This window comes from Pleuronectes platessa, chromosome 10 (assembly GCF_947347685.1).
Source record: "Pleuronectes platessa chromosome 10, fPlePla1.1, whole genome shotgun sequence".
In the NCBI taxonomy this organism is placed as follows: domain Eukaryota; kingdom Metazoa; phylum Chordata; class Actinopteri; order Pleuronectiformes; family Pleuronectidae; genus Pleuronectes; species Pleuronectes platessa.
In genome coordinates this window covers 17,870,919-17,892,947 of record NC_070635.1, presented here as the reverse complement: position 1 = coordinate 17,892,947, position 22,029 = coordinate 17,870,919, and the positions used below count along the sequence as shown (strand labels likewise).

Sequence of the window (22,029 nt, the reverse complement as noted above, 5' to 3'; positions counted from 1 at the left end):
TTTACGACTCTGGGAAGAAAAACACTGTTTTGGTCTTTTTTATGACTCCAGCAATTGTTAGCAATAGTTAACGATTCAGATTTAATTTGATTTACTCATCTCTGTGTCCTGCGTACTTAAGAATGCACATCTCTCTGAACTCTTTAGACATTGAAATAGTTGGTTTGGACAATTTTAATTAACTCTACATACCCAAAGGTATGTAGGGGGCAGACACAGCTGCACCCAAATTCATCACGAATTCATCACTTTGTGTTACAGGGACGCCGGAGTGAGAACAGCAGGGGTCAAACTGACAATTAAAAATGTTCCTCCTTTTAGAGCCCTCTTGTGACTTGCAACAGATTGCTGTAATGTAGCTGTGAAAGCAAGCTAAATAATTAATTCCATGCACCAGTTTGGGCCGTTTTTCTACAGGGAATCTTGTCCACGGATGTTTTATGGCTGTTGTTTCTTCCTAATTATGTGGCGACTATGTTTGCCTTTTAATAATAAATAACATTCATTATTGTCATTTTCATCGTCAGTATTAATGGCCTTTCACTGTGGTTGTGAATTAATATAAAGTGAACTGCAGAGTGTATAGCAGGAGGTTTTTTTGGTATGCATCACCTGAAGTAAATATAATTTAGAACTTGTCTGTTCAATTTAGCCAGAATATAATGTAGATAAAATGATTAAATGCACATAGTGTTTGGCTGTTAGAATATTTCTATGGTACTGTAGTATTACACACTGGTTATTGAAAGTCATTTTGTATCATTTCAGCTTTTAGACAAATTCCAGACATAATGACTCAATTGAGCTTTGATGAAAGGAATCAATAGACAAAATGGTTTAATAGGTTGATTTTGTTGCTCATTATCCAACACTTTTACAATTAATAGCCATTTGCAATTATTCACCATTCGTTTCATATTGAAATCTTTTTTTTTTTTAACAATTTAGCAAAATTGGCTTATGTCGGGCATGGACTTTATCCTCCTCTTCTTCCGCCTCTGCAGTTACCTTAACAATTGCAACACAAAAGTACTACTGTAGACATTTAGCTGTATTGACACTCACTTACAAGCACATATATATTTAAAAAGCAGTCTCAGACAGAAGTTTGTGTAAAACTTTAACTAATAAAATTGTTTGATGCAAATCCTGTTGCCTGATTCACGCATTGGGTGTTAATGTGATGGACACCAGAGAATGAAGTACAGTTCTTAATTTAGTCAAATCATCTCTGAGCAACTGTCAATCACATCAAGCGACATTTTTCTGGACTCATTTTTAAGGATCGCCTATTTAGTATTTTTGCACCACTAATTCTAACCATAAAAAAAGAACTAACACAGACTTTTTACTGTCTATTTGATAAACCAGATGAGTAAAAATAACATATTTTAATTTGGGACACAGACACATCCTTTTTCATTCAGATACCAAGGATAATCAATGATTTTCGGATGAGCGAGCGCTCCTTCTGTCTTTGTGCGGTGCTTTAGAGCAGAAGCAGAGAAGAAAGTGTCCTGACTTGACAAGTTGTCAACAATCGACTGTGTGTGTCTCTGTTTGTCACACTAGAGAACGTAACAGCAGCAGAATACAGAGGCCGCCTTCAAGTCTGTATCAAGAGTGCACATCTGTCCCCATATTTTCTCGTACTTGAAGTAGCAATCATTTGTCACACTCAGACACACACACACACACAGACACACAATCATCATTGAACATTTAACTTAACACCCTTAAGCCTGACAGTTAAATCCTGCCCACATCATTCTCAACTGTGTCTTTAACCATAATTTGAACCTAATCCTGCTCCAAATCAAAAATTAAAATACATGACAGTTTTCTAGATGACAATGATAGTCTTCTGTTCATTTCTCAACTCATAGCTTTTACATTAGCAACACTGTGACCACTTATCACCAGAGGTTTTCCCAAAGTCTAACAAATTTAGTAGTAGAAACTTATTATAGTGTAGCTGGAGGGAGAACAGTCTAAATTTGTTTCCTCTTTAGTTCCTGTTGTAACAAAGTCCCTGCTCTAAGGGTGGAAACCATTTTAAAGCTTTGAATAAATACTGGAATGTTTATCCTGTATCATATGTTTCTTAGGGTTTGGTTCGATGTAGGCCCCCCAGGTCCCTTTTTGCCTGAGGCCTCGAAACTCCCACTGCTTCTAAAGGAGCAAGAACTATTTTGGTGGAGTTTGCAGTGCTGATCGTCACTGATTGGTTGAGCACAAGCCAGCAGCAACATGGCAAGTGAACGCAAAAAAAACAAAACAATGCATTTAATTGCCATGGTGTTGAAGCAAATATAATTACCGGGAAACATGTTGGTACGTGAAGGCCGTTGCTCTCAGACGTTCCCTCCCCTTCTCCAGTCTGCCTCCCCTGCATCCATTCATTACATCTGAACAAAGGTCAGAGTTGTAAATGGAAAGAACAACGCCATGGAAGGAAGGCATAAAAAAAGGCTTTGATAATTGAATTTTGGTCCCATGGCTCCACCATTCCTTGACCTCTAGCCCATCATAAAAATAGCGATAATTTCAAATCACAATCAACATCTTTTTTAACATCTTTTGGTGCTGCATGATTTTATGATCCCCCTCAAGGGACCCGTGTCTGTTTCATGACTCTCCCCTCCTTGTGGTTTGATTTTTTCCGCATTCACTTCAGAACACCCATTTTCTATAATGTAAATCTCGGCTATTTAGTGTGGCTCAAAATGTTCTTGTGAGCACACATCACACATACACGCATGAGTGTTTACTAGTTGTATATGAATGCATGGAGCGGAGTGTGTTAAAGAGGGAGAGAGAAGGGGAGTGATTGAGAAAGATGAATAGTAACGGCAGAGGGTGATAACAGGGGCCCGGACTGTGTGACCTGTTATTCAGACAGAAATCACAGTAAAACTCTGTAATGTCAAAGTACTGCTAAATGCAGCATAATCACATGGCGCTGTGAATGTTCGTCTTTTTACCTTTGGAGTACCATCCAGGCCCCAGGCGTTCCAAATAACTCTTGTTTCAACCTTCGGCTCTGAATGCTTCTCTCCGCTGAGAACTCCTCTTCTCATTTTTCAGTTTACAGAGCTGAAGAAACATTTTTCCTCAAGTAGGAGAGGTAATTGCGTAGTTTATTTTGGACTTCATAATGAATGGATCAGTACCAGCGTGATGATATCACTTTTGCTTGTTCACAGAGCTCCATGTCACCTAAGAATCTCTTTATTTCTTTGCTATATACAGTGATGAGGCTCCGCAGTGTGAAATCATTGCCAGTTAAATAGAACAAGAGCGCGAGTCAGTGACTCAAACATGCCTTGGTGGATGTAACAAGTGAGAGGCAAGGCATTAGAAGTAGGTGGCTTATTCAATTTCAGGGCCCAGAGGTGTTTTCAAGAAAACTGACTGTGATCATGAAGAGAAGACTTGTTTGTGTGACAGTGTTCCACTGCTGCAGTTCCAGTTCAATATTCATAATTTCAGCATTTTATTGTATTCTAACATATAGTCATTATGATTTGCTGTGCGTCATTGGTTTCAGTATATCTCAGGCTTGTGGACAAATCGAGTATTATCTAATTTATTTGTAGCTCACTCCTAAGATTGAAACTAAGCTCAAAAGGAGACATACAATACATTTCTTAACCAGTCTCAAGACAAGTATTTCATATTTTTTAACAAAACACATTATTTGCCCTCTACATTGTCACATTATACAATTTTTCGAAACTTGTTCCCTCATCAGCAGGTCAAAATCCTCTTAAATATATAAAGACGTCTGGGAGAAAAATAATTGTCTGTGGTCCTCACAGGACTGTAATAAACCAAATGAAATGATTGGCTGGTGTACCTGAGGGTTGCTGCACACTAGAGGATAATCGGGCTGATTCTAGACCCAATTTGACACTTCCGACAATCGCGGGGGCGTTCCCGATTGGAGGTTAACCGTTTCCGATTATCTGCCCCAATAATCCTGAAGTGTGGGGGGGTTTACAAAAGTACAGATCGAGTCGGAGCCTCCCTGATCTGTAATAATTGGAAAGAGAGAGAGAGAGAGAGAGAGAGAGAGAGAGAGAGAGAGAGAGAGAGCTGACCGTGAGGCATTCCCGGATATTGAACACTTGTACAGCTGTGACTGAAAGCAACAATACATTTCCCACCTTACCTCCAGCTAGCTCTGCAAAATACATTAGACAATTCCACCTTCTCAGCCATGATTTCCATGATATCCATGTTTAGTTTTTCACAAAGTTGGTCCTCCTGCATGTTTGGTCGTGTTCCCCTCTACAGGTCAGAAGAAATCTGTGGGAAACAAGAAAGAGATGACAGTATCCCATATTCATGTTTTATTAACCCATCTCTGACATCTGATGAAAGGCTTCTGATTGGACATTTTAAAAATTGAGTTGAATGGCTCACGGTTAGCAGACCGTGATTGGAAGAAAAGAATAAATTGGCTTGTGGAGCTTAGAGATAGCGAGATCATGGGCATGCGGAAGAATACAGTCTTCCTGACTGTTGCTTTGCTTCGCATTATTTGTGGCTAAGGTTGAGCAATAACTGGAGATCCCCAGAAATACCTTTCAACTGCATAAGCCATCAAGTGTCCCAGCCCGTCAGGATTGGACTTTTTATTGTTTGTTTAATCATCCTGAGTCATTTCTTTGAAACCAAAGCCATATTCACAATCTCTTTCTTTCTAACAAATCCTAAAGCTATGCCCTCAGAATAAAATTAATTGATACAGAACAACAACTTTTTCTGGCGACTCCTGCTCCAATCCAGCTACTTCCTGCTGTTTCAGAAGCCCGTAGGGTATTTAAGGTCTATCAAGTTGCAGTTGGAATTCTGGTGAACTTTTGTATGGGAGGTCACACTCAGCTAATCCTATTTGTAATCAAGGCTTTCTTCTTTTTCTGGTCCAAGAATAGGGCCATGTTGTCTTTGGAGCAATCACAGCCCCAGCCTATCGCCCGGGGGTCAAGCTGTGGAGTTATTTAGCGTATTAAGTATGCCTGCTTGGTTTTGTTGTTTGAACCACGCTCGCCATGCTTTGATGATTAGCTCCTGGCTTTGTTTCTACATCAAGGCAGCTCTTGTCAGAGTACGGTTGTAGGAATTGTAGAGATGTGCGATAACTGCTGTTGTTTAGATGTTTGGATTAAGGGTACAAGAGATTAATGTGTTTTCTGGTCCAGGTGATTTATGTTATGTTTCTGTTTAAGCCACCGCAAAAAGCCCCGTCTTTAAGTCTTATCTTAGAAATGTTACTTGTAACCCAATGCATGGGATTTCACTTTTTCCTGCTATTAAGACGATTAATCCATTGCTGTTTGTCCTTGTCTGTCTCTCTCTCTCTCTCTCTTTCTCTCTCTCTTTCTCTATCTCTTTTTGGCGGACTCATTCTGTAGCCCCAGCAGAGCCGTTGCTGTGCAAGTTCGCTGATGGAGGCCAAAAAAAGAGGCAGACCCAGGTCAAGTATCCCCAGAATGGCCGACCATGGACACGGGATGGAGAGGTAAGGCTTACAAGTTTATTTAATCATCAATACCGGCTCACCAGTACCCTTCGTACAAGTCTTCCTTCATCAGCCGCTGCAAGATAGTATTAAACCATAAGTGGAGGGGGCCATTGTAACACTAGAACCATGTCCTTCAGCCAGTGTTGCACGAAATAATCATTTTACCCTCTGCCACTACAAAAGAAAGCAACATAGATTTTTCCTCAGACAGAATTATGCTGCAGCAGACATTTCTTTAATCAACAATAGCCCCTCGCTTCTCCCAATCAGAATGAGTGCAATGTGTCTTCTGAGAGTGGATGTTCAAGAGGAAATAGTTAAGTTAACGAAACCAAAAGGTTATGTTGTTCTAACTTAATCCAAAGTATGAGTAGAGCATATCCACAAACTTCTTTCGAGCCTTTTTCTTGCTCAACTTTCTAGCAAAAGCATAACAGTAATTATATCATATTAGAAATGCTGTTCCAATAACTACAATAGATTGTATTGGAGCCTTCCACAGCAGTGTCGGCAGCTGCTTCACAGAAAGTCCAAAAAGTCACCTTTCTCATACATTTTAAATATCTAGCTGATGTTCCCTTTGACATCAGTTCCTGATTATAAAATCTGAAAAGCTTGACAGGCCCCCCTGCGGGGTCATTATCAGCTTTCATATCCAAATAGCATACTGAAGGCTGAATTAGAGATGCTGCTGACAGTATGAAAGCTGGCATATACAAAAATTATTAGATTTAAAATATACGGTTATTTTGCGAGACCCCAATGCCACGTTATGTTTCCTTTTGTCGAAACTCGCACTTCCAGCTTGTCATTTGCGGGAGAAATGAAAACCTTGTGCACCAGACTGATAGCAGACTGAGTGTTGCACAATGTCGTGAGTTCAGACGTTGTTAGTGTCGATACCAAAGCTTTAATTCAAAGAACAAGGGAAAGTGAAGAATAATGTCGCCACCCACACTCTGATTGCAGTTTTAAATGGCTTCACAACAATGTGCATTGCATGGAGGTTGGGAAAGAGAAGAGTAGTCAAGTGAAATGAAATGGAACCAGGCTGAAACAACTGTGTGCCGTAACGAGAGCCGCCACAACAGAAACAGGATGCCACGGTGCATGTGTGTTTGACTTTTGTGTTTGCTGCAGACACGGATTGCAGCTTTCATTTCTTTAGAGCCAATAAATCTCCCCACGGCTTAGTTTAACATCAGAGGCCTCCGTGTTTAGTGATTCCTTCTTGTGTCCTGTCTTGAATTGTCAGCTGGACTTAAAATAAATGACGCATGCTTTCAGCGGGATACCTCGCACATTTGTCAGTGGCCCAAGTCCTGACAAGCCCCACTTGGCGTTGAAGAGGAAAAGCATCCCTTCGGAGGTTTCTGCATTTGTCAGCGTCACGTCTCAGAGTCCAGGCAGACTAATAGACACATCTGGTTGGGGAGGTGCTCTGAGGGGCCTCACCGCGTCCGCACACTCAGTCAGCCGACCCTAATCTCCCAGAATCCCTCACTCGTAAATGAATCTGACCTTGGACTTGATTATGAGACAGTGGGCCCCTGGGTACAGCCGTTGTGGGCCCCTCACCCCGGCTGCATAAGACCTAGACACCCAAAGAAGAGGAGGGTGCATCCACATTGTGTGTTGTTGTCACTTTTTTTCGGGGGGGAGGGGGGCATTACAATCATTTTCTTTCTCTGTCATGTGTCCTTTTGAAATCTCCTGTTAGTCTTTGTAGTTTCTTTGTGTCTCTTTATAACCTTTTTGTCTTGTCTTTTGCATTTGTTTGTCCTTGTAGACATCTTTTTGCCGTTTTCCTCCTCTTTATATCCCTTTGCATTGTCACATGTGACCTTGTACTATTGTCAGAAAATGGAAATTCTGTGTCTCTTTACAATCGAGTGGCTGTTTTATGTTCTTTTGAAACCATCTGCGTGGCTTTTTGTGTCTTTTTGTAATCATCTTTTAGTCTTTTCTGTCTCTTTTTGTAATCTTCTGTTTTAGCCATTTTGTATCTCTTTGTAGCCTTTTGTGTCTCTTTTAAAGCATCTGTTTTAACAATTGTCTGTCTCTTTGTAGCCATCTGTTAGTACGATGGTCTCTCTATGTAGCCTGTGTGAGGCTCTTTAAAGTCGTCTGTGTCGTCGATTCGATTTGTGACTCTTTGTAACTGTTCTGTGTCTCTGTCACTGTTTTGAGGTTTCTTTGTAGTTGTTTGATTGACTCTAACTTTGAGTGGTTACTGTCAAACTGAGGTTTCTGGTCCAGTGGCCTCCTGAAGGTGTCCTTACATGCTTCCCTCTGCAAACATGTGGTTTTTGCTGAGGATTAGGGAAACTTAGACGACAGGATGCAACATCAAGATGCCTCATAGAGCTGATCTCTTCTAGCTCTGGCACAGAATCCTTTTTTGACCAAAGATAATTCAATAAATTGTCAAGGACCCATCAGTGAATACAAATATTGCTCAAGGTGAAGGAAAGAATTATTGTGTGTGATGTAAATTTGTACCTGCTTCAAATCTGATCTCTGTTAGAGGGCTGGTATGAGAATGAATCTCTGGCTTTTTAATGATTATTTTTTGCTATTTGATGTCATAAATTTGTGGCAGTCCTTTATTTATTGCTTCTGCAGTTTATATTCCCCTCGTCCTGGCAAGGAACAGTGTTTGGGGAAAAACCAAACATCGCAGCAGAGTTATGCATCAGGGCACACTTTCAACTCATGTGCCAATTTGGAGAGAAGGCCCTTGCTTGGAATATAGAGCAAGTCAAATGACTTTTGTATTGCTGCAGGTTTAAGAGGAGGGAGACCGATGACGGAGGGACAGACAGAGAAGGAGAAAAATAATGATGAGAAAACTAAAAAAACACAATTGATGGTTTACAAGTGGATGAAGATGTTCATTACTTCACACATGATAGAAGAAATGAGGAACAGAAAGAAAATAGTCATAGAGAATAGAGCCTGGACTTAATAGATACTACATCTGATGGAGAGGAGGAGACTACAACTAAAATAAACTTGTGTAGCTTTGTGCTGACTTTCTTCTCATACAGATTTTATGCAGCTGGAGAGCTTTATGGCCACTGTTAAATTCCTTAACAGATATCTGCTGTGGCAACTACAGGCTGTGTATATAACAGCTCAGAAAAGCTGCTTTCACACATGCAATTAACTCTGGAGAACCTCTGTACATTCTCCAGAAGGGATGTATGTGAGCACACAAATATATGAGTGAGAGCCTCCTTTATTTGTTCAGAGTTTCTCCGGCCATTCCCCGAGTCAAAACACCACAGAATGTCCTAATGAGCCGATGTTAGAACACAGCAGAAGATCCTCTGCAGGATTCAAAGTCAGCGAGAGGGTGTGACGATGACGTTTCGAACTTGCGATGGACACAAAAATGAAAACACAGACAAAGAGGTCGAGAGAGCATTTTGCAATAAGTGCAGGTGATTATGTGCTGTAAACAAAAACATGCTCCTTCCCTCACCTGAACGCTCTGGAAATGTCTGTGTTGTCGTGAATGCATCGGGGAATGAATGATTTCAGAAAACAAACCAGAAACTTTTATGTTTCCTTATTTACCTCCGATTGTCTCTTCTCTGCTCCTTTGAGCGTTCACAGTTGGGAGTAACTGACTCATTTCACACGATATGTAAAATCTTCAGCTCAATCAGACGGGCTGTCACCTTCATGGGGCCCAGTTTGGATTTATGTATTTTTCTCTCTGTGTGTTTTATTTATTTTTTTCACACAGTGTTAAACATAAGTGGAGCGAACAGCAGAAATGACAGCGCTTGGTTAGAAAAGCGAAGTTTGTAGCATTTGTTTAATCGATGACAGCGCATAATTATGAACCAGAATCTTTTAGAAAAATAGATATGATGAAACTTTTTAAAGGTTTTCCCAATAATAGACTAAGGAGCACTTTGTTGTTTTACATAGCTAAGTCTATTGTGCCAGTCATTTTTTGTGTTGCTACATACAGTATCTACTATGCAAGATAATAACAGTTGCCCCTCACTTTCCTTTGTGTGGTAATTTTTCTGTGTTTATTTTTGAACATGGCACATAATTTGGCTCGCAAGCTCACACATAATCATTCTACTCTTAAGTGCTTTTAACAGACTCATCTGGGAATTTTTGGGCGACAGAGGAAATCATCCATTTTTCTTTATTTAGCAGTTCTTTGTATATCTGGTGAATTTAAAGACAAATTGTGTGCTCAGTGTTTATTGTACATCATGAATCACACTTTCCATCTCCAGTGTCTCCCTCTCTCCCTCAATTCATTACCCTTACTGGCCTGACCATTAGTCATATGCAGTATTACTATGTCAGTGTTTTAATTTCAGTTGAGAACACAGATAGTTTACATGTGAAACTCTTAATAATTCGTTTAAGTATTTTAACCTGTGACTGGTTTGTTTATCTTTCCTCCAGAGTGGCATGGCGTTGACGTATGATCCCGCTGCGATGCAGAACGGGTAGGTGGACAGTTTTCATCACAGGGTTACAAGCTGTTTCTGCAACTTGTGCAAACGTAACTTTTTGGATTCTCACTCCTCGTCAAATATGTAAAGCAAATACCAAAAATGCTGAAGTCCTGAAATCAGCACCTGCAGATGAGACTTTACGAAACTGACACATGATCGAGCAAACCTGCAAAGATGCACGTGTGCATCAGCCAACCATCAGCACGCTTATCTACAAGAGCACATGTTGCAAATGAGTAGAATACATATGCACAAACACACACAAACACAAACACATACACACACACTCTCTCTCTCTCTCTCTCTCTCTCTCTCTCTCTCTCTCTCTGTCTTTCCTGCTCTCACCCTCACTCTCTCATCTGACTCTCATGCAGATTGAGCATGTATTTATGCAACCTTTGCATACAAGCTGTCAGACATGTAGGTTTTGATTGCTGACAGGGAAGTTGGGTGGTGTTGCAGAGCCGCTGTAAGACTTTCATCAGCCGAGGCTATCTGCAGTGCTCCCAGGGTGAATGCAGAGAGCAGAGTGTCTGCCTGCCTGTTTCAGGGGGGAAATTGGAGATCGGTCCTGTCTGCTAGGAATGCTGCTGGTGATGCGATCTCAGGAGATGCTTCCCTCCAGCTCTGTGCTTCTCTTCTCCTCCGCCTTGTCTACTCAGTCCTCCTTCCTCTTTGTTTCCCCTCTTTGCCTCTTCTCCCTCTTCTTTACTCTTGTCCTGTTGTGCTCCATGAATGGTAACATTCCCTTCCCTTTCTTCATATCACCTCTAAACCTGTCCAACCAGGCCTGTCTGACCATGTGCCATTTTTTTCTGACTGTGTTCAACCAGTTTTCTCCCTCCCTTCTTCCCTTCTTTGCCTTGTTGTCTTGTTTAGTCTATTTCTTCTTCCAATTCCCACTCTCCATTTCGTAAGCATCTGCTTTACTTTTTGTCTATCCTGGTGTCTCAGTGCACGTGCGCGTGCTCGTGCATGCGTCAATGCATGCTCACACGCGAGCATCTGTGCGCTGGCGGTGCTTAAGCCCTCTCCGACCTCTCTTCCGAGGTCATCCGAGCTCCTTCCGGCGAACCACTAAATGACTGCGAAATGCTAATGCAGCTAATTAGAGAGGCACAAAGCAGGGGGAGAAAAGGAGTTGAATAAAAAAAGAGAGAGCCAGGCGGGGGTCAAGAGGAGGGCAAAGGCAAAAGTAAAGTCAGCCCAAGGAGAGGGGAAGGGTATGAATCAATTACAGGTTTGGTCTCTTCAAGCTCGAGGATGGCTGGTGTTTAGTGTCTGATGCCAATCCGATATCATTGGAAACATGTGTCCCAACTGGCCCGACTGCTTTGGCTTGTTGCCTGTCTACTCTATTTGGAGGCTCTTTTTATATATTTCTCACCTCTTTTCTGGTCTGCCTGTTTTCCTTTTGTTTCTCCCTCCGATCTGGGCCTATGTTCTTTGCTCTCTTTCTCTGCCTTCATATCTTTCTTCCATCTCTCCTGCCCTAACACACATACACACACACACACACACACACACACAGTATATATTAGCCCGTTCACTCACATCTCTCTGCTGAAAATTCATCGAGGTCGGCATTAAATCATTTGCTAATTTTTCAGGGCAAACTCCTGACAGTGCGGCTAGTTCACACCAGGGATTCACAAAGAGGTTTTAAATTCAATCCTCTCTTAATGTTCTCTTCGCGATTACATGTTTAGTGTATTGTTTAAACAGCTGCGCTGGAGTCCCTATTGACAGCGTGCTGCTCAAGGCTAATAGCCTCCATCAATAACCTTGGATCTGTCCTCTACCTACTATTTCTCTCTCTCAATACACATCACTCTAATGAAAAATACAATAAACACAATCAGAGAACCATATTGAATAACCTGGTCGCATTTGCTCATTTGTATTCATCAGTGACAATAATACACTATCTCTAATGTGAGTCATACATTAATTGTACAGTCAAAAAGATGGATCCACAGAGCCGAATCGGTAAAGGACTTTTTTCTTTCTTGTTTGTGATCATCTTATGTTCCAGTTCTCAATCTAACTTAGATCCATACCTGTCCAGTCCGTTCAACTCAAGTGATGTCAATGGTTGAATTGTATCAATAAAGCAGATGTGCAGTAGAGCAAAGAAAACAAGGCCAATACAGAAGGATTGTGTTACGGTGAACACTTGTGGTTTCCATGGAGGCTTCATTTACAGGCAAAGTTTCGGACCATGAAGAGAAGCCAGAGGTCAAAGGTGTAAAGGGAAATATAAGAAAATCTCTTACGGGGAAAAAGCTCTTTGAGCTGCATTTCTTGTATTAAAGGTGCTTTACAAATAAAGATTTTACTATAATTATATTTGATGATAATAACACTAATATTGCGAATGATTTACTTGTCTATTTCCAAATAAGTTAACAATGCTATATTTTTGAAAATTAGGGAGTATAAGGCACTCATGACCTAAACCTCTAGTCTTTATGGACCACTAATGTTCAATTCAATCAAGAGTATAAAAAACGATCATAGCTGAGAACATAGGGTCATCCACTAACCTGCAGGTCTATTCCACCCTCACAGCTACATGTGTTCTTGTCGCACCCATTCATCTGTACATTTTCCTGTCTTTGGCGTGTTGCTGAGCCCCAATTTATCACTGAATGTTGTATATTATAATATAAATAACAGAAAAGAACACAGGAATAAAATATAAATAAGATAAAAAGGTTGCATATATTTTTAAGTGGTAGTTTGGAGAAACCTTTCAGTAAACCAACAGCGTATGTTGGTTTTAGGTGCTTTTATCCCCCAATTAAGCAACACTTGATTTGTGGCAAGTGCCTTTTTATACAATCATGGCTGTTAGAAGGAGATAGGGGAGGGTGTCTCTCTCTCTCTGCTTCTGCCTCTATCTCTCTCTTCCTTTCTTTCACTCTCTCTCCCTCCCCTCCCTCGCTCCATTATTCAGTCAACAGACACTTGGGGATCGATCGGGCCCAGCAACACGGCCTGGCGGATGAAACATGTCCTCTCTAGGTACACAATGATAAATAAAGCATCGTGAGCCACAGCATTCTACCACTGCAGCGTTTGGGGGGGGTGAAATGGAAAAAGAGAGCAAGAGAAAGAGACAGCAAAACCAGAAGGGCAAACAAAGGTATAGAGAAGTAAACAGAGTACAATATGCACAGGTTAAAGATGAGATGCAGCCTTCCCATCAAAGTGCAATATGCGTGTGTGCATTAAAGGCGATACTGAATCATTTCACCCACTCACACATTAAGGTGATAATTCGTTATTATGCATGGCAGCGGTGCAGACTCCTTTGTAACACGATGTGCACTCCGGTGCAGTGTCAAGTCTCATTTTGAGACATCTTTGATGATGTGGCACAGAGTGAAGCTGCAATATTTATTGTTCCTGAGAAAGCCTTGATGATGTCTGAACCATTTTCTCAGCGGCATCTCGTAGTGCACTGGGTGGTTGAAAAGCAAAGAGGTACAAAAGGCTGAGTTTCACCTTTACACGGGGCGATCTCTGGAGAGATAAAGAGTGTGCAGAGGAGCCTTTTGACTGACGTTACATTTTTGTCAACATTATACTTTTTTTTTGGGAATGCGTAGGATCAGTTTTATCCCATTTATATGAATTTGCTTTTTCCAAATCAATTACATTTCCTTGTTTCCTTCCCTAGGTTCTACTCTTCACCGTACAGCATCTCCACCAATCGGATGATTGCACAGACATCGATCACACCCTTCATCGCTGCCTCTCCCGTCTCCACATATCAGGTGGGTGGATCCTGTCTCAGCTCTTGTAGTTTATGTCCAGACTTGTGGAGATTTTCTCGTTCCTCCAGACGACGACCATTTCAAACAGTGCCGATGGCGACAGGCAGTTGGGACGCTCACTGTCTAAGAAAAGATAGAAGTTGTGTGTTTGGATCGATAACTTTACAGCTAAAATTCAAATTAGTTGAATCTGGTCCAAGGCAACATTGCCAAGCACCCAAAAGTTACATAGTCTGCCATATTTCTTGACTTCCTGCCTAGCTGTCAGATTTAGCAAAGCAACTAATGCTCTCAGTCCAACACAGCTCCAAAATGGCATCCCGGGGTTATATACTGCAACCTGCTAGCACTCATCTGCATCTTCAGTAAGGTTAGCAACTCTGTCCTCCTGTTGAAGTGATGCTAATACATACAAGGTTGCTTTTATACAATACAAACCTATATTTGCCTTTAGCAGGAACCAATGGGTGATGCACATACTGATAGATGTTTTTTATCTTTTTGTTGGAGGTGCTGAGAGTTAGAAAATGATAGAACGACAGGTGCTATATCTTCAGTGAAGTTAAGAACTCTTGTAATATTCAATTGTGAAGCAGACCTGCATCCAGGAATATACACAGGAGCACGTTCTTCAACATTGCGAGGTACTGGATTAAAAAAAATCTGGAATATTTATGAGTACGGGTGATTTGGTTCCGATCAAAATTAAAATTGGAACTCGTGAATTTAAATTTGATTTTATAAGGGGACAGTTGGATCTTGAAGGATGTATGCACTATACTGAGTGACTTTCTAGTTTCAAACGTTCCTTCTAGGTCAAGGAAGACTTTAAGAAAGCGAACTTCATCAGTTCCCTTGAATTTAAAGCTGAGTTCTCACGACACCGTTTTCAGCCGGATTTGCCAGTAGCCTACGAGATTTGCCAATCGCAGACAAAGGCCCCCACTCGGCGCTCGATTGGCAGTCATCAGTTGCTATGTGGGAAATTTTCAAAGATGCAATCAGATTTCCAACGTGCTCGAAAACTAGTCTGCAACTTCTCTAGCCAACTCCAGCCAATCAGAGTGCAGGACGGGGTTAAGGTGGTGAAAGTACATTCGGTATTAAGATGCCCCATTATGTTTTACTCAACACATGTCTGTAATTTTGTCCCTTTAGTTGATCCTCAGTTTGTAAAATCTGTAGAAGAGAAAGAGAGAGAGAGGTCCTCCCCCTCATGTTTCCCTACATACAAAGCACAACTGTAAATGAGAAAGACAAATGCAAAGACACATCTTCACCTGAGCTGAATGACATGAGACAGAATCAAATCCTGCTTTGTGAGGCGGACACCAGAAGGTGTTAACCTGCCTTGTGTTACTTCAACTCCCCACAGACAGACGGAGATAAGCGGACACACACGTGCACTCACATTACTCTAAAACCTACTCACACATACCACACCCTACATGTGACAGAGGAGTCTCCAGGGACGTGTTTCTCCTCATAGGCTCGGGCAGTGGGCAGCAGCAGGAGATGAAAGTGGTGATTTTTGGCCAAGTCAGACTTTGATGATGAAACCGACACTGTGAAGCAGTAATTATTAGACTGTATTGCTCTCTGTGGTCTTCATATCCTTGTATAATTACAACATAACATACTGTATAGTGGACCCTCAGTTACGGCTGTAATATTCACTGCCGCAGGGACTGAGGCTCTGAAATTGGCTTGTAAAGACTAAGCTAATGATTCATTTTCTCTCTTCTCCTCTTTGGTTTTCTCATTTTTCGCTCGCTTCCTGTCATTCTGTCTCACAATTGTCCTTCTTTATGTTCCCTCCTCCTCAATTCTTCACCCACTTATAACAATCTTCTTTTTGATCTTGCCTCTCCTCTCATCTCTTCCTGACCTCCCTTCTGGGTCCTCCTACTCATCCTCTCCATTTTTTAATTACTTTATTTTTCTCTGCCTTCCTTTCTGTCTTTTTTATTACTATTTCCTTCGTCATCTCTAATGATACTGTCATCACCTCTTCTCTTCTCTTCTCTTCTCTTCTCTTCTCTTCTCTTCTGTCCACAGGTCCAGAGTACATCTTGGATGCCACATCAACAGTATGTTATGCAACCCACAGTAAGTTTTTGAACAAGCCATAATTCTTTATTATATTTGAATTGAATTGCTCAATGTCTTCAGATTTATTTTTCAATCTCACAATTCCCTGCTAATGTTAATGTTGGGCTGTCACATACACTGGTAAATTGGTATAAATCACTGAAGAAAAAAGAAAAGAAAAGAAAAAATTATACAGTTTCTAACAAGAGTAGCAGAGCACCAGAGAAAAAACTGTCTCCCCACATCTGAGTCCTGCTCTGCTGAATCAGCCTGTGAATAACCTCCTTACAGCAACTGGGGAGCTTAGTAGAGCCAAGTCTGAAATCCATTATAGAAGGCTGCTCCCTGCTGGTTTCAAATGAAACTGCAGGTTCAGAGAAGAGTAATTTAGAACATACAGTATGAACTGATGTTAAAGTCAATTTAAACAGGAAGTTATGATCTGAAGTTTACAAATGTACATATAATCAATAAACTAAAATAATAAGTTAATAAAACATTGTGGACCCAACTGTACAGACTCAATATGATACAGTACGATACATTACTCACCATATAACACATCCAATGCTTCCTGTATGGAGCCCTTTGCATCTGTTTGTCTGATGTGAACGGATTCACACTGTCTGAGCTCAGCCCAAGCACACAACTACACAAGTGCTCACAGCTTTCAGTAAAACATAGACATGCGTTTAAACACACCCACACATACATTGACACAATGTAGTCACATATATTGACTGTGTGTGTAGGTGTACACTCACCTACAGGTTATCCGTCTTCTTCTTTTCTCAAACACACTCACACACAAACATAACCTTGAAACAGACGTCAAGGTTTTCCCTTATTTTAGCCACAGACGGTTACAGCTATAACAACAACCTCCACAGAGTTTGCTTTGAGCCCCTCACTGATGTCCTCACAGCAGCTACACAAACATGTAGTATGAATCCCTACACTTTTATCTAATCCACAGATTTACGCTTAATTCTATAGATGTGTTTTTATAATTGGTGCAACGAGAGAGGTATGTTTTCTCATGTCTCATATGAGATAAACTGGTTGATTATTAATAGACTAAATAAGTAAGAGGCAATAGATTCATGCTGGGACTGTACAGTGACCTTGAAAGAAAAAAAGATTCCCTATATGTTCATTTGTTTATTGGTTTTTCCCATGTGTGGTCTACATTATTATATTAATGATTTTAACATGAGCTCTGGAAAGAACCTTTGGATCTGTAAATGGTGCATTTGATTTTATACACATGGCTTTTAATTAAACCTGTTCTCACAAATCCTCTTCTTGGACTGGGTTAATGTGAAAATGGAACAAATTAATGTCCCTGTGGGAAAAAGGATTTTAATATTTTTGGTGAAATTATCTGCGAGTCAGAAAGGTAAGTGAATCAGGAATCCTGATCCCACAGGGGTCTTTGTGTGGAGTCTGCATGTTCTCTCCATCTCTGTGTAGGTTTTCCCCTCACAGTCAAAGACATGCAGATTGGGGTTAGGTTAATTGGAGACTTTAAATTGTCCCTTGGTGTGAATGTAAGTAGTGTTTCTCTGTGTATGTTGGCCCTGCCATGCACAGGTGACCCTGACCGAACTCCTGGTCTGGACCCTATCGGTGGTCGTGCGTCACAGATGTTGGGTCACAAGATAATTTTGAGGGAAAACCAAAGACATTTCTCGTAAAATTTCAGTATCATATTTTAGCCATAATTGTTCCAAAAGCTAAAAGATAGGCCCTACTAGTTAAATCCAAAACAAAATCATGCAAATAATCATCAACCTTCCGATTTTCTTTGTCTCACGGTTAATTAACAGTACCACAGGATACATTAAAACATGTGAACGGAGATGATTGTGAAATAAAATTGAAGATCTCTTAAAATAATGAGGGTTCACATGTCCCTGGTTATTTTGGGGGTCGGCATAAACGTTTGAGAAACTCTCCTGGCGGGAGTAGGGTGATCAGTCAAAAGACGTTTGCGCATCAGAATTTTAGTTATCCTAACCATCATGGCCGACAGGAGCTTTCAGACACAGCACATTATGAACTGCATTGGCATCCCATGAAGACACAGTCTTTTTGTAATCGAAGATTAACAGTAAAGCATCAGTATCTGTTTATAGAAAATAATGTTGATGATAGTCAAGATTGATTTCATGTCCAGATTTCTCTATCTCGGGGCAAATGTTGGTGAGCTGGTTTGGTTAACATCCACTGACTCTTTTATTCCTGAAAAATGTGATGATGCCCAGTTGAAATAGACAGAGGTTCAGGGTTTAGAGGAGTAGAGCCCTGCACTGAATTTCTAAAGCGAACATGGTCCATATCAATAGTTAAAGTTGTTCCTAATTCGGTTGCTCCTCCTCTCTGTCGTCCTCTCTTCCTCTGTCTCCCTCTTTGTGTCTATCTGCCAACTGTTAAAAACGTTCTGTTTTCATGTCTGATTAAAATTTTGTCTTTGAGAGAGGATAATACCCCTCTGTAAATGTGTTTTCAAACAAATGTCCCATCTTATTATTTGGCAGGCCACTCGATATGGCTTCCTTCGACTTGTTGAGAAGACGGAGAGGGACAGAGATAAAAAAGAGGAAGGAATGAGGGATTCGGAGAGAAAAGAGACAGTGAAGAAAGCGGCTGCATTCTGACAGAGAGAGGACGGGGGGAGAGAGAGGCAGGCGGGAGGGGAAGGAGAGGAAAGAGGGGATTACAGAGAATAAATTGACAACAAAGAAAAGAAAACAACGGCTGCAAAAAAAGGCATGTCTGGGCCGTGTGTGCCTGTTCCCCAGCCTTGTCTCTGCATAGTCAAAATCCCTGTTAGACAACAAAGGCGAGAGCTAGTCATTGTATTTCCTGGATACAGAGGAGCTCGGCATATTAAATCTGCGTCAGGGAGGGAGACTGGGAGAGACACTGTGGCTTAATTCTGTTCCTATGGCAGCGGAGGCTTCTTCCTCACTGATGCACCACAGTTAATGAGTGGGGACTTCGATTAACGGCGTGCACTCATTGACACATATAGAGCGACGCACACCAGCGCGCCTCTTTTAATCGCTCGGTCAGATTCTTACATGCTCATTTGTCAGGTTGCTGTGAGTGTCGCTCACACTCTTTCCCAGATACACACAACACACACGTTTGCTAAAGGAACGAGTGACCTTATTATGTGGTTAGAGCAAGAGACATTAAAAACAGTGATATGTTCCTTTTTCGTTCCTCGGGAATAAAGAGAGGGCACACACACTTAGACGACTGTTTTTACAGACAGACACAACACAATTCAAATACACATGCACGCACACAAACACACTTATACACACACACACAGTGGAGTGCCTTAAGGACTGTATTCCCAAGCCTTGGTTGAATGCCCAGATTACTTGAACTCCCTGTCTTTACATCTTAATGAGTGAGAGGATGGCTTTGTGCATAATTACTCACAAATCCCCCTACAGGAAATGAATGCATTACCCTAACCGTGCATAGCAAGACAGACAAGGAAGGCGGCTTATTGGGGAGGGATGTAATGAGACATCCAAAGAATTGGGATTTCAGGTCTTCCTGAGTTAAATTGCCGTGTTAAAACCCATTTGAGGAGACAAAGGGGGTGGAGGAAGCACATTTCACCACATAGCTGAGCCTGCAAATACGGCACAATACAATACTGTTTGCAGAGCTGTCACCCATGCGTGCAAGCAGGTGTCTCTTTTTAGCTTCATGTTGTCCAATAAACTTCCCTTGGGCTTTCGTGCATTAAGACAGTAGAGGTGAGACAGAGAAAAACGGGTGTGTTCCCGCTTTCGGAAGAAACATTTGTTGTTGAGCAATTCAAACATCTGCTTTTCAGAGCACGCCACCTGCGAGAGAACAAGCAGCTATTCATCGCGACCGGCAGCGGTTAGTGGCTTTCTCTCCAACTGGCATCATTATCAGCAATACAGTGTATTTGATCCTGCACGGTGCCTGCAGCGCTCTGTTAGTCAGCTTCACTTCGCTGCTGGGGGGAAAAAAATGACAGCAAAAGAAGGGGGAGGATGAAGAGGAGGATGAAGGGGACAGTGAGAGGCAGAAGGAGCAAGTTCAAAGTTGAGGCAGATCTTGTGTGTTTCTCTCCCTCCTGTCCTTTGGGAAAAAGTAACCGTCTTGTGTGTTGTGTACTCATTTATTGCTCGTCTGATACATGACAACATTAACACACAGTCTGTTACACACTAATACACAGCCCTCGCACACGGGTACATGTGAGGAAGGCGGGTTTAACACTTGTACTGCTATGAATCAGAGCAGATAATTAGTCTTTCTGTGCTTCCCTTTCCTGTAAACACCTCTCTCTCCTTATGGAGGCCTGCTGTGATATTGGATAAAGTGACAGAAAGAGCGAGGGAGGATGAGAAATCATTAAAGAGGGAATGTATTGTATAGCTGGATGAAGAGCTCGGGTATTAGCTATGGATCTGTTGTTGCATCTGTGTGCGGATGCCTCCCTGTGTGTTTTTATACAGTATGGTGTGTACGTGTGTGTGTGCTTGCAGGAGAAGTGCCACTCATGAACTTGTGTTGTTGAAGACCGTGTTGACAGAGCGTTTCTGATGGCCAGGCTGCTGTGTTCTTCAAACAGGTCTCCTCATGAAGACAGCAGTCAAGAGGAAGAGCACTCCACACTGTTAACAGTTCCCTGTGTGTGTCTGTGTGGGTGCTTGTGTGCGTGCCTCTGTGTGAAGCTCGCAGACGTTAAGCATCTTCACTTACAGATTCGCAACTGTGAACACTTGACAGATTGTGTGTGCCTTCGAGAGGAACGCCTCACGTAGCCACAACTTTCATTACTCCGTGTGCGTGTGTGTGCTTATGTGTGTCTGTGTGGTTTTGTTGTGAGCTTCCCTATGAAACCCTACTGAAGCAGAGCTGTTAAGACGAATTCCGTGCATCTGGGCTGGTGCCTGAAATACCTAAATTCTACCTGTGTTCTTCCAAACGTCCCACGTCAACACACACAAATGCTTTCAGGACACATATCCGCCGATGCTGTCTGTGCTCATGGGAAGTGTAGTTAAACAGTGATCATAAAAGAGCGGTGGTTTTTGACACTGCAAGGACGTTTGCCAGGCACCTCGACTCGCAGCGTGAGGAGTCTCCGCTTAAACCTTTACCGAGCTGAGTCTGTGGCAGAGCAGGAGTGAAAAAGTGGAGCTCAGTGCATCAAGGTGTTAGGCTGCATCAAAGCCCGGCACATGGAGGAGATTTACCGTGAAAGGCTTTTCTGCTCCGTTCAGAGGCATGTTGTATCAAGCCTGCCAAAGCCCGGCTGACTGGCTGCGTTTGTCACGTACAAAGTCAAACCATGAGACGTGACCGGGTTAGAAATGTAGCCTGCACATTTGAAAACTGTGTCTTTTTAGCTCTATATGATGAAAGCCAAACTATTATGACGTGCAAAATATGTAGAATACACATTATTTTGAATGTTTGCCATCCTAGTTATGTGTCATTCTGTCCACTGTGGAGGTTATGTTTGTTTGTTGGTTTGTTTATGAGCAAGATAATGCAAGAACAACCTAAAGAAGGACCACAAAATTTGGTAGAATGGAGAAGGTGTTGGTCAGGGAACAAACTGTTAGTTTTTGGAGCAGATCAAAGGTTGAATCAAGACATTTTTATCGCCTTTTTTTTCAAAACATTGTGGGACATTTTGACGCATTCCCCAATGAATAATTCACGGAACTTGATTTAAGTCAGGCTTGCTCAGGGGACTTATTTCTATAGATGTATGCATGCCGCAGTCTGATTGAATTGAAGAGGACTGTTGGGCCTTGGTGGATGTGTAAAGCTCGGTTCTCAGTGCCATATAGTTTGAATAGTGACCTTGACATGGTTTCCCTCACACTCTTCTGGTCATGTACACCGGTGTCGATAACCCAGTTGCTCACGTGTCCTTCCTTCCTCCCTCCAGGGTGCTGTCATCACCCCAGCCTCGGCCATAGAGCCCGGTCTGTCTCTACACCCCTCCAGTGTCATGGCTCCTCTCGCCCAGCAGATGAACCACATGTCTCTGGGCACCACAGGCACAGTGAGTCTCAGCTTTTTTCTTCTTCATGCATGTGTTTGTCTACATTTCAAG

The 22,029-nt window shown here is 41.8% G+C and overlaps 1 protein-coding gene across 1 annotated transcript in view; it reads left to right on the top strand.

The window, feature by feature from the left end:
• LOC128449166 (RNA-binding motif, single-stranded-interacting protein 3) overlaps positions 1 to 22,029 on the top strand; it is a 122,842-nt gene that overhangs the window by 95,112 nt on the left and 5,701 nt on the right. Inside the window, exons 7-11 of the mRNA XM_053432216.1 lie at positions 5,421 to 5,527; positions 9,971 to 10,014; positions 13,709 to 13,805; positions 15,864 to 15,914; positions 21,862 to 21,978. Coding sequence (XP_053288191.1) covers positions 5,421 to 5,527; positions 9,971 to 10,014; positions 13,709 to 13,805; positions 15,864 to 15,914; positions 21,862 to 21,978 — 416 coding nt within the window. The remainder of the gene's footprint in view (positions 1 to 5,420; positions 5,528 to 9,970; positions 10,015 to 13,708; positions 13,806 to 15,863; positions 15,915 to 21,861; positions 21,979 to 22,029) is intronic.